This window comes from Xiphophorus couchianus, chromosome 23 (genome assembly GCF_001444195.1).
Source record: "Xiphophorus couchianus chromosome 23, X_couchianus-1.0, whole genome shotgun sequence".
In the NCBI taxonomy this organism is placed as follows: Eukaryota; Metazoa; Chordata; class Actinopteri; order Cyprinodontiformes; family Poeciliidae; genus Xiphophorus; species Xiphophorus couchianus.
This window is the reverse complement of record NC_040250.1, coordinates 14,564,357-14,578,256: the sequence shown is the minus strand read 5'-3', so window position 1 is coordinate 14,578,256 and position 13,900 is coordinate 14,564,357. Positions and strand designations below refer to the sequence as shown.

Below are 13,900 nucleotides of genomic sequence, written 5' to 3'. Positions count from 1 at the left end.
AGAGATAAGCTTCATGCTGCACATAATGTTGGAAGAGATTACTCTGTCTAGGCATAGCTATCAAATGAGATTAAGATATGTACATTCTCGTTATTCAAGGGGGGACCATTTTAACCAAATTGCAAGCACAAGAGTGTGCAGTATATTTCAAAATGTGGAGCTGTCCTTCTGCCAACACAGCGTTGTAGCCGACACAAGAACGTGCAGCTGCAGCATGTAAATTATTGTGTACTCTGAGAAATTGCATGCAGAGGAAATGTTGTCAACACATTAGTGATTGACAGAACTACTTAAAAAAGTCAATGCAGCAGCACTGATCTTCTAGGCCTTACTTCGGGATCCTTCTGGGCAAAATCTTACAAAAATAAGTGGACATGGAACGTAAAACACAGAGAAACTGCCACATGGTTAAACTCTACAGAATCTTTATACATGCTGAAAAATGATTTCTCAGGTAAACTATAGGGGCGAGAAAACATTCTGGGAGCTGTAAAGTTATCATCCTCTCCATCCATACAGAGCTCTTCAATCCTCAGTTGTTTGACTAGTTCATTGATTCTGCACAGTCGCTCAGTATCTGTGCAGTGATATTTGGAAAAGCCTGATAATAGTAGGATGTTGAGTTAGCATGTGTCAAAGGGAATGTTGCACAGTGATTTATGAGCTCGCAGTTCCACTGTGCTTTTGTCTTGGTTTCAAACAATTTTAAAACTGACAAGACAGCCCTCACTGCATTTCAATAAGTTGAAGAGAGCTTTCCCTGAGACTGTGCATTCTTCTGAATGCAGAATTAGTCTGGCGGATTGCGATAAGATCTGGGGCAGGCTAAGAAAAGGCCAAATACTAGCATGAATCACTTGCAGGAAATCTTAAGGCTGAGGAAGAGGACAAAGCTCTCTAAACTATAAAGTGTGCATGCCTTTCTGAACTTGCTTGATGACTGTAATTTTATATTACAGGTCCAAAGGTTTGTGTGAAAGCTGAATTTGGGGTTGACACAGGGCAAATGCATATGAGAACTGGCTAATTTTATGACAGTGATTGAGTGACACTGACAGAAGATGAGCTGGTTGATGATGTAAAGGATGACTGTGAACATAATTTTCACAAACAGTGCCTGAGATTATCATTGATTTTATCTTTTACTCCACGTTTGAAATAAAACTCAGATTAAACTTAGAATAATATGTCACTGATGCTGAGTGGTGAAAAAATAATTTAGAGGTTTTTATCACAATGTTTCTCTTTGCATTAGTTAATTTGTTAAACCGTTCTGCTGGCAAAACATTATGAACAACCTCTTATTTACAATGTTAGCCTTACTGATCGACACATTTAACCCATTCTCTTATTCTCCACATGCCTGATCCCCGTCTATTTTTCCTAATGGCCAGAAATATGTCTATAAATAAGACAATAAAAGCCCAAAATATTGATCATTTTATATCAACTCCAAAATAGAAGGGAAAAAATTGAGAACAAAACTTAAAGCAAATAACCTGAAGACTGAAATGGGTGCAGCTAAATTACTCAGTATTATTATTTTAGGCTTTCAACTTCTTTATCTCATGAAGCATCCTGCATTTAGAAATAGTATCAGACTCTCTAAGTTAGAGTTTAATGGATATGTATTCAATTGAATATACAAAATGAGATCTTTATTTCAATATTCCAGCAGTGCTTATCATGCCAATATAAGGAAATAAACACATTTCAAAATACCAACTCCATGATGACTATCTTTGTTTTAAAATAGAAAAAACCCTGTTTTACAGTGACGGTTAGTAACTTGAATTCTCTTCTGCTTTTTGACATCTTTCAGCCGATGTTGTCTTGATTCTACCGTAACTAGGCCTGGGTGTGGCTTGTTTAACTGACTCAGTTGTCCAAGAAATGTGGTTAATTGCAGTTAATTTATAATTTACTGATGGAGACAATTAACTCCTGTCATTATATAATTACATTATTAACAACTACAGTCTCTTTTACATGCATATACATACAGTGTGCCCTTATCTTCTTCTATTGATATGTATAGCTTTGCAAAAACTCCGAGGACTGCATCTCTAAGCAGAATATCTTACACATGTACTGTTCTAGGAAATCTCACTGTAACTCCACATGTGTTTGCTTTCTTTGTCTTGAACAATTATTTTGGGTTAATTTTCTGCGATTCATGACATAAAAAATTCTTCACACATGGGATAATTTGTCTGCAAGTATAATCTGCAATAATTTCCCAGGGGGCTCAGTGGTACCCCCAGAAAAAAATACACAGCGGAGGCCAGACCAGGATAGTAAAAACTTTAGGGTGGCACAATAAATATTACAAAATTAAATAATTCCTTAAAGCACTTTGAACTGCCTTGTTGCTAAAAAAGTGCTACATAAATAAAACTTCTTCTTTTACTTTTTAAATTTTAGAAAAAAGGAAAAGTGTACAAAGAGGCTGCCTGGTTTCTTTTATTTGTTTCTGTATGTTGAAAACCTGGAAGTGACAAAACACTGAGTATGGCTGACTCTGTCGTATGATGGTAGCAATTTTAGAAAAGTGCCCTGAACAACACGGGAAAACTGGACAAACTATCACTCTTACGGAGCTTCTGAGACAAATCTCCCAGGACCAAACTGAGATAGACCACGGGTGGCTTAGCAGCCAAAAGCTATTCTAGGAAATGCTTGCACAGTCCTTCCCCACTAAACCTCCAGCTTTCTACTGCACTTCTGAAATGAACGATACCAAAGGCATGAAAATGACTCAGGCTCCTTTAATGCTTTAACTCATATAGAACCTGGGGCACGAGGAAATTAATCTCAGGTCCAATGAGAATATAATGAGAAGAATTGAATCAGGGACCAAAAGCCACAGATGCTCTGAAATGTATGACTACATGCAGGGGTTTATGGTGCTATATATTGTGAAAAGGGCAACGAAAATGATTGCAGATGATCACAGTAATGAGCTGAACATTTGGTTGGTGATTTTCCAGACATGAACAATTCAGGGCACTGCATCGAAGAGGCCCTGGCAGGGAAGAGACGCTTTAAAAATGCCTATTGGTAAGCGAGACAGATACAGAGAGCAAATGTTCTGTTCATTCTATCACAGTGTTGAGGGAATTGTTAAATCTACACCCCTCTATGCTCTCACTGATCTTACTCATTTTGAATGCAAAAGTTGTTCCTCCATTGTACTAATTCTTAGTTTTATTCTTTATTTGTAACAAGTGAAATATACAGCTATAAATTAAATGTAGTTGAAGATTTTGTAATATTGTATTTAAATCTGAAATTACACCTAACACCTTTTAGGAAAAAAGAAAGCAAATTAAATCACTATGCGACACTGCATGCTTTTCTTTGCAGAGATTTAAGACAGACTATAACTTGTGTAACATGTAACTTGTGGCTGGAAATCGGACATGTGGGACTCTATATGCTGCGTCTGCACTCTTCAATGCATATTCTCAGATATATCTGCACGTAGAGAAAGGTGGCCCATTTTTTTACAGCCTTCTGCCAAAATGATATAAAGCACATAGAAAGTTTTATGGCTAGTGTTAAATATTTTAGGTTTTGCAACACATTTCTCTTTATGAAAAAGTAGGTCACATTTTCAACGCAGGATGTAAATTAATAGCATTTTTTCTTTTTTTTTCCCTCAAAGAGAACAATGCTGCACAACCAAAGCATGGCAGCAGGACTGTAGAGTCAGTTGATTCATATCAAGTGAAATCATCTAAAATGGTAAAGTAAAACATTACAAGCGTCCACCAAAAAAAAATCTCAATTAGTCAGACATGTGGCATTCTGAAAGCAGTCAATGACTAATCAATACCATCTGCATTAAACATTTTTCAATTACTAATGACAGTCAAGTGATTGATTTTTAATAAGACATTTTTCTTCCACTTACACTTTTGTAATTATAGTAATCTAAGACATAGACATCATGAAAAGGTCCACGAGGAATTTACATGTAAACTGTTCTATAGATCATCGTATATGATGATGTCACTGATGCCATCTAAAACCATTTAACATAATAACCACTATGAGCTAAGGAATAACTTTGAACTCGATATAATCAACAAAAAACCTCATTTATACCAGCAATTTCCATTAATCATTGACTGTTTTTTTAATCAGTTTGAATAGCTTTTAACTAAATTGCATTAATAATAAACTTTTTCACTATATTTTTTGTAGAATAGATTTCCAAGTAACATTATATGACAGTTCATCTTCAGTTCAGTTTCCTACAATAAAATGTTATTTACATACCCACTTTATTTGGTTACATAGTTATTTATGGTTATTTACTCCAGGATTTACACAAGAACCAATTTGAACAAAGTATCAAAAATGATTTATAACTTTTGTATTAAAAAATAACTTATACTATATATGTGTTAGTAACATGAGTTAGATAATTCCATTTATGAATTAAATTGAAGAACCAATCCAATAGAATCATAATTAAGTGTCAGTTTAAAGAAACTTCAATTTAAAAAGCAAGATTTATTTTAAAGTGACCATCACTTATAGAGAACAGATAAGGAAATGTTGCAATTTCTTTAGAATTCATTTTCTGTGGTTTGCAAAACTGCATTGTTGTTGAGAACATTTTAAATGTGTTTTTCTGTTTCCAACAGTTCCTATAAACACTGCTAGTTTAGCTAAAGAAGCTCTGTAATATGTGAAACACAGGATTGTCTTTATGGTAATTTTGGTTTATTTGTATTGGAATGAGAATAGTTAATACCGGCAAATTAAAATTAACATTTATCTTAGATATCCGAGAGGGAAAAAAGCTAAGTAATTGTATTAATAATACTGCAATAATGTACATAACGGACTTCAAGGTGGTCAATGTATTTGCTTTTTTGTGTGACAGCTAGAAGGCCATTGGTTTAAATCTTGGCTTAGATTTGCACACTTTGCATGTTTTCCTTGTCCATATGTGAATTTTCTCCAGGTGGGTTTTCAGTTTTCTCTCACAGTCCAAAAACATACGTGTTAGGTTAACTGGTGACTATAAATTGCCTTTAGGTGTGACCGACTGAATCCATGGTTCAGTGTCTCTGTTTTGGCCCTGTGACGAACTAGAGATCTGTCCAAGCTGTACGCTGAATGCAGCATGTTGTTCGCTGGGATATACTCCAGAACCCGCTGTGACCCTAAACAGGATTAGGCGAGTATAGAAAATGTTTGAAAGGACAAATGAATGACTGAGATGAGTGATTTAAATTTAGGAATATTTCTGCAGGAACGTGAAGTGAGCAGAGATCAAGCTATACTTCACAAATTGCTAAAAATTTCCTCAAGAAGGTGTGTGCGACAGATTTTAGTGACTGTATTTAATTTCAGTTCGAACTAAACAGGCAGATGATGAGACATGGTGAAAAAGTCTTGGCTGACCAAAGCTTGTAATTAATAACAGCATAGCTAACCATCATAAATAATAATATTTTGACCTCCAGAAACATGTTTATATTCAGTTTTTACGCTCCTCTAATTATACTTCCCTAATTACCGCTTCTTTCATTTAAAACAAATGAGCTCTGATTTAAACTAGGGAAACTTTTTATTTATTTATTTATTTTACATCCTACTTATGTGAGTTAAAATAAGAATAAATCCTCACCTTGACCAGCTCATAGTGTTGGATCCCATTAATTCCCACATCAGGGTCAAATGCTGATGGCACTGGGTATCGGGTGTTGATGGCTGTGTTTTCAGGGATGGAGATGTTTATTACAGTGGACTGGAAGAGGGGTGCATTGTCATTCACATCCTCAATCAGGAACCGGATCTTAACCAATCGAAAGATCTCGTCGGGCAGCACCGCCACCTCGATCTCATAGTAGCAGCGTTTCTCCGTGAAGATCCCCGAGCACAGCTTCTCCCGGTCAATCCTGTGATTGGTGGTGAAAATCTCCCCTGTGCTGGCCTCGACCCTCACCAAAGGCACGTCGCCCGTCTTATACACAGGCTTGAACTGCAGCGGAGAGGACAGTCTGATGTTGGGGTCCAGGTTAAGGTCGAGGTCCTTGCGCAGATTCCCGATGCGAACGTTCTCCTGCTGCTCCTCCTTCACGATATAGTCCCTCTCCTGGGCCTTGCATAATAAGACCAAACAGGTGAGCAAGGCCACCAGAACATGCACCCGACTTGCCAAGTTCATGCTCGAAATTAGGTGTGAGCTTCACTTCCACAGCTGCGACTCTTTCTGAAGACACACAAGAAAGGGGAAAAGGAAGAGAAAAAAGAAAGGAAAGAAAATTAAGAGTGTTCTTGTTCAGCTGTAATTAGTGATATTTTCCCATATGGAGAGGCTTCATCTTGACCTCTTTATTCTGACTAGTTATGAGCCAACATCCTTCCCACGTCTTTGAGAGCAAATTAATGGCAGTTTTACACAATTAACCTTTGATGACTTCCGCTGAGCAAGGACACACGCAAAGGTCAGCAGTTCATGCATGCCATAAATCCATTTCATCATTATAATAAATGATTAATACAAAAGTATGAAACTTGTTGAGTCAATGGTCGCTTTATGCCCGTATTAATGCATCACCTTGCTTGATAAAAGTGATCTGCAAAAAAAGATTAGATCTGAATGAGTGAAAATGGTGCTGCAGTATCCTCATGAAGTGCAACCTCACAACCAGATCCCAGCTAATTTGGAGGAAGCAGAACTAAGCCTTAAGCGTTAGTGCTTTCATGCAAGAACACACATGAACACTTGCACTTGTACTGCCTGACAGAAGCTATTAATGGAAAACCTCATTTGCTCTGAATGTAAACAATGGAGCACTCGCATATTTCACGTATGCCCATGTGTGTAAGCGAGCACGGGATGATAAGAGTTCTGTTTAGACGACTAACGACAGCGGAAAGAGACGACAGAGTGGAACTCTTTGTTAAAGCCACCATCAATCAACTTCAGAACATACTTTTTCCCTGACATTAAATCTCAACAATCCCCAGCTGGCTGTTTGTATGAAATGACAAACCCTTGTTGTGTTTGACAAAAATCTTGACTCTTTGATATGTGTAAATGGATGCCAAGGGGCAAGAACCCAAGTTGCCAAAACCCAACTAGGTCATTGGAATGTGATAAAGGAGTCGCGCTCTGCAATGCCTCGCTACCACTGCATGCTAGAATAAAATATTGACTGCTTTCCACCACCCAATTAGTAGGTTACTGGGGAGTTACTTTGTGTGGTTTGCTAGCTGACATTACGACTTAGCCATTCATTGAACCCATTATCAAGCATGTTTAACAAATTTATTCTAGAATTTCCATCACAGCACCACAGGTCGATTCAGATTTGCACCACAAGCTTCCATAAATCTTTGGCAGATGATATGTAAAGTATGAAGGACCTATATAAACAGAGAGCAGATTTATACAGCGCTTGCACAGAAAATGACAACAATTGGACATTCTCACATTTTGTCATGCAACAGCCACAACGATTAGAGCATTTTATGGGGATTTTCAGTGATAGTTAGCCCAGTTTACATTTTTATTCCTAAATAAAAGTCAGCGCAATATACAGTTGGAAAAAGTGACCATATTAACAAATTACTCTCAACTCCATTTGTGTGTAATTTAGTTTCCGTAAACAAACAGCTGGTTTGTGAAGTTTTCAGAAATTTGTAGAGAATATTAGTAGAAAACATTATAAAGAAGTATAAAGAAGAATGGAGCTGCACAATATATGAAATCACAGTGGTCATCACTCAATCGATGTGTGCAATATTGCAATTCCAAGGAACTGGTTTAAATACTATTAATAATTACAATTATTGTTAATAATTATTAATAATTATAATTATTAATATTTCTATCTAGCCATTGGAAACCAATCTGTTTCTAGAGAACTCTGTCAGCTAAAGTTCTGACTTGAATCTGATAGAGAAAGTGTAGAGGGAGCTTTTGATTAGGATGTTGGTAAGATGTATTCCACTTGAAGCTCATCACGAACAATGAATCGTCAAACATATCTGTGAAATCATGCCATTTTATTTAAAATAATACCTCTTGAATGTTGTCTTAGTATCTTAGTAGTTTTTCTCATTTCCTATAAGAAAAACTTCTTGGTTGAAAAAGTATAACTCAAACATATTACTTTTCTAAAACTGCCAGGAATATGGACAATTTTGTGTGGCTTTCTATTCTTGCCAGAAAATAACGATAAAGCTTGCACAGTGTTGTGAAGACACTGTGATAAATGAGAAGAAAAAATGGGTCAGGAAAGTGTGTGTTCAGTTTCTGATGTGGTCATGTTCCACAACGGTATTGTAATTACATGATTTCCTGATATTGCGTGATCCCTATTAGAGAAAAAGAAACGCAATAGATCAGGGATAAAAGTTGTGGAAAACTTTACAGTGGGGTTAGGCTATTTGGGTACACTACACCCAGAGTTTACAGAGTTCAGTCCGTAATCACAAAGGACTGAACTCCGATCAGTCCTGGAATGACCGATCAACTAAACAATGACACAGCGAGTAAGATCAGTATTAATCAAAGAAGCAGCCAAAAAGGTTATAGCAACTCTGATGGATCTGCAGAAATTTACAACCCAGGTGGGGTTGTAAAGGACAAAGATTAGACATATACTCCATAAATTTAGTCTTTGAAAAATAGTTTTAAAAAATGCCAAAAGACTTTATTTATGTCATTTGCCGCAATGCATGTAGGGGACACAACAAGCTTAGGAAAACGACGCTTTGTTCAGATGAGGCCAAAATGACACTTTCTGGCTTATAGCCAAAATACTGTGTGGCAGAACACCCTAAACATGTTTTACTTCCATGAAATATGGTGGCAGCATCATGATGTGGGGATGTGTCGTTTTCAACAGGACTGGGTCACTACTGACGCTTGGCATGAAAATGACTGATACTATTTGCAGGGAAATATTGGAGGAAACTTGTTAGAGGCTTCAAGCACTTCAGATCGCAAAGAAGGATTACTTTACAGCATGACTACAACCTTAAACATATCCAGATCTACTATATATTCTTTTAAAATATGTTCATATGCTAGAATCTAGATCTAATTTTCATAATTGTTTGAAAAGACTTTGAAAAGTGATGTTATCAAAGGGCCTCCATCAAAGTTTGACTGAGAATGACCTATTTTAAAAAGAGGATTGGGCAAAAATAATTGTTTTTGAGAAATATACCCCAAAACATGTGCAACAGTAACGGACCTAAATATATAAGCAAACTATGCTTTTTAGATTTTTATGAGTGAAAACATTTTAAAACCATGTATAATTTTTTTCTTCAACTTTACAATTATAGGTAACTTCATGTTGAAGTCATATTGAAGTCTGTGGCTTCAAAATTTGAAATATTTCAATGGGTATTTATACATCTGCAAGAAACTGGATCCGTTTTATAATGAAGGATCCAACAGTGCATAGGTATAGCATATTTCCTCTTCATATTAATACCGACTGCACGTCTGTAGTTCTGTATACGTGAGAGCTAATTTCATCATCTATTTCACACTGTGTGTTTAAGTCTAACCCTGCTGGGTGTTTTTTAATCACATATGACTTTCCTATTGGTATAATGCTGTTGTGTATTCTTGAAATCAGACATGCATTTCCACCAACGAATTTCCTACATTCTGTGATGGTCTGCATACAAATTATGACTGTAGAAACTAAACAGGAAATATGATTACTGTGGAACTTTTTTTTGTCATATCTTACGAAATTCCCATCTACCTACATGAGTCAAATCCTCAAAACAATGACTACCTCAAAAACCTGAAAAGCACTACAGGGGACTTCTAAATTGCCAAATCAAAAATGTTCATAGCTCACTGAAGATCTCGTCCAGCTGACAAAGAGGGATTGACTTAAAAAGAATATTAATAACTAAGCCAGTTTTAAATATGCAACTATTGTGAGGCGCTTCATGAAACATGTAAAGACAGACTTCACATGCCTCAAAAAGCAGTCGCATGAGACTCATTACAGTACAGTTGGACAAAAAGAGAAAAGAACGGCCCGACATTGATCTGCGTCTTTTTTCATTCATTCTACACATGCAGCCTGGGCAGTGTTGTTCTGTCAAAAATACTGACAGAATTATATCCTATTAGTAACTAGTGTGTCACTTTTACTATTAGTAGAAGTGACATATTTTACTCACAAGTGCGGACCTTTTTGGAAAGTGAGCAGCAATTGCTTCACTGCGATGATCACCACATGGTCCGGGGCTGAGCTCGCACCACGTATAATGAAGTTTAAATTATATCCCTAAATGGGATGTGATTCGCTCAAGAGAAAAAAGGAGAAAAAGATCAAAGGATGATCTAGATTTCCTCTTCCTTGTAAGTGATAATAATGTTCTGCTGGATGAAAGGTTGTAGTGTGTATTTTCACACTCAGAACATGCTGGAGTACAAATGTAGTGACAAAAATTACACCTTTGCACTTCATTGTAATTTTAAAGAGCTAAATTTTTCTACTATACGAGGCATGAGAGCTCAGTCTGCTTCCAAGTGTGCACTAAAATGTGAAACTGTGCTCTCAAGCGCATTGTGGTCGAAACATATTTGCTACTCGCATTTCATTAACTTAATTCAAGTTTCCTTCTCGGTGCCATGATTTCCCCAACATTTGCACTTCTTTTCACTTGTCACAATTCTTTACAAACCTGTCCATGAGGGATAAGCTAGGTGAGAGAAGGAATAACGCTGCAGGGAAAAAAGGAAGTAGGGAGATTCGAGGTGTCAGTCAGAGTGTCTCCATTGCTTACATTTCACTAGTCTCCTGAAATTCTATTTTGAGCCCCCAGACAGCAGGTTGAATCCTGTAGGCAAACTCAAACTTCCCTCTTGGGAGAAACAGTGAAGAAGGGGCTGACCAGACCAAGATCCTCTTTACACGACAGCATGATGGGCAGGTCTTCTTGGTGTTTGCGTCCACAGAGGGTGGCAGTGAGAGGTGAGATGCTCCTACTGTCACTCCCTGCCTTCACCCCAAAGATGGGCATATTGGACACTCTTAGTGTGGTTGCCCTGAGACCAAAACTCATAGTGTATTGAGTACTTTAATCTGTCAAAGTCAGGTTTTGAGTTTCATTTCTTTATTAATTGTTGCAGTTGCATCTATTAATACTGAAATGGCAATGGTCAATGCATGGCTTCACTGTCTCTCCTTGTTCTTTCTTTCCGTCTAAGAGCCTTAAGGATCACAGATGGCTGACAAAACATGTTTCTGTCAACCACAGACAGTTCTTTTTCAGTCCACAAACACAAAACTATTCTCCCCACACAGTAATGGAATAAAATTTTAACCAACACTGCTATTATGTAGCCAAATTCAGACTACAATTTGTGATGTACCTGTGTTTTTAGAAATTGGTATTAAAATTTAAAAGAGCGCTTCTTAATACAGTACTGACACCATAAGAAACCCAAGTTTGATTTCAGTCAGTGTGATCATTCATAAACAGGACAGAATCCTGAAGGGTTCAACCGCTTGATACATTAGTAATAGTTCATAAACATTTTCATTTGCAGCAAAACAAGACAATTTTTTCCATTTTACATTGACCTGAAGCGCAAAGTCCATGCATCCATATTATAGTTTAATGTATTTGTAACTATCATCTTGGTTTCATTGTAACTACTTTTTGAATATGACTTTTACATGTATTATTTTTAAAATTAAATTATTAAAAAAATATTAAATAATGCAAAAATATATGCTTTTGAAAACAAAAAAATTATCAAAAATACTGATATGCAGTTAAATACATATTTGACACTTTAGAGAAACACTATAAATCCATTATAGTGGATATTGTTTAGTTTTCTTGTGTTGCCTGGACAAAAGGCAAGTTTTGTAGTTATTTTAATATATTGACACATAAGGGTGATGGAGAAGGACCTTGATGTTAAAGTATATTCTAGTAAAACTGTGATGTTTTCTTTCATTGGAATACCTAGAATAGGCTAAACTTTGTGTAATCACTTAAATTAGTTATGTTTTTAGGATTAAGAAGAGGCCAGGATTAGGCAGGATTACAGCATAATAAAGATAAGATTTCAGATACAAGACAGGCATATGACCACGGGTAATCTGAGTTCCATGGCAAATGTACTCTTGCAAGTGGATAAACCAAAATTAACTTAAATTAAGCAAATATGCAACATATTATTGGGAATATATTTTCACAATATGTGATTGTTTCCTTCCTATTGTTTTTTTCTTTGTTTTTTTTCTTTTAACCTTTAATCAGAGAATTTTAACTGAAGCACTGTTGATTATTCAGGAGGGATATTCAACGCACATTTTACATCACTGTTGTTATTCAAAGGGCTTCGCAAACCACTGAGACATCACTCTTCATCCCAACTGACAGTCACATATATATATATATATATATATATATATATATATATATATATATATATATCCTTACGCTCTCCCTGAAGAACCAGTGTGCACAGGCACAGAATAAGATGATCGCCCCTGAGGTCTGCGACACGTGAACCGCTCGAGCAGGAGCGCACTGTTGCCGCGCACCCACGCATGGAGTTTAGCGGCCAAGATGTTGAGAGACCGGTCTGAAAAGTCCTGCAGTTGGATGCTCATGAAAAGGAGGCCGACTTATCTGGGCATTATAGCACAAAGCACGGTAAAATGACGCCCGAAAGCGTTGCCATTTACGCATTACACTTTCATAATGCGACAACTTATTCTCAGTGAACTCCATTTTCCTTCTGTTGTATATTTGGAGCCTCTCCGAAACTGAATCACTCGCGCTAAATAAATAAATTAAATGCATATCTAAACACCCTAAAGAATGTCACTTCACCTTCTCTGAAATTCGAGTAATTGTGCAGGGAAACTATGGTCCGTGGCTGTACTGGGACAGCTATTTGATTTAATACGGACCAAATAAGCCACAGCATCCGATGTTTCCAATTGCGCTCAGGAGACAGAGCAGTGCGAGCGGTCAGATAATTTGAAGACGCGCATTTTGTGACAATAACAATCAGGACTACGAACAATAATAAAAGAAAATCTCACCTTCTCTGCTGGGAGATGATGAAAAATTAACCGTGAGTGTTGCCGCGATGAGACATCGCTGACTCACAAAAAAGAAGTGCCATGAATTAATCTGAAGTGGGGAAAACGGAGAGAAAGGATCCTCATCTGACTCGGGAGTGAAGCACGAGCGAAGCAGGAAAAAAAATCCACTACAAAAACTTATCCTTGTGTTAAAAATGTGATCCTTCCGTTTTAAAAAAAAAAAGAAAAAACAACTTCGTGTTTTTATTATTATTTTGTTTTGTTTTAGAAAGGGAGGCTGTAATTCCTCTTCGGGTCTCTTGGACTCACAATCCCACAGCCGCAGACACGCAATGATCCATGGTTGCTTTACATAAACTTTGTATCGCTAACCTAATTTGACTTGGAAAATCTACCAGCGGTTTTCACGCTGAAACAACACCCACACGTGTGCTAAACGCCTCTTTGTGCGAACATTACAACTTCAATCCATGAGGGCGAAAAAAAAAAGGATAATCAAGAAAAGAAAAAGAAAAAAAAAAACAATATGCCTCTAATAAACAACTAAAAAAGCTTGAAGCTAATTTATTCAACAGTCACTTGTTTGGACTGATTTAAAAGCTCCGCACACAGAAAAAAAAAAACTCTTAAATGAGGGATGCAGAGAGCGCATCGCCCCCCCAGTGGAGTTGGATCAAAGTGTGCCTCAGTGCAGCATCACTTACAGGTGCCGGGATAGGCGGTTCACCGTATCTGTCTGCTAAGCTGTAGATGTCTCAGTAGTATAGTATGAACTCAGCTCCTCAATGCTGCCCACCTCTCTTTCCCTCTCGCTCTCCCTC

General features: G+C 37.0%; 1 protein-coding gene across 5 annotated transcripts in view; it reads right to left on the bottom strand.

Annotated features, from left to right (window-relative positions):
• pcdh11 (protocadherin 11) overlaps positions 1-13,900 on the bottom strand; it is a 167,784-nt gene extending 153,884 nt beyond the window's left edge. For 3 of the 5 annotated variants that reach the window (XM_028009166.1, XM_028009167.1, XM_028009168.1), the window contains exons 1-2: positions 13,077-13,899; positions 5,648-6,232 (exon numbers count right to left, since the gene is read on the bottom strand). In XM_028009166.1, the coding sequence (XP_027864967.1) occupies positions 5,648-6,187 (540 nt within the window). In that variant the 5' untranslated portion in view covers positions 6,188-6,232; positions 13,077-13,899. Of the gene's footprint in view, positions 1-5,647; positions 6,233-13,076 lie in introns of all 5 variants that reach the window. The other 2 variants (XM_028009165.1, XM_028009169.1) reach the window with 2 other exon arrangements.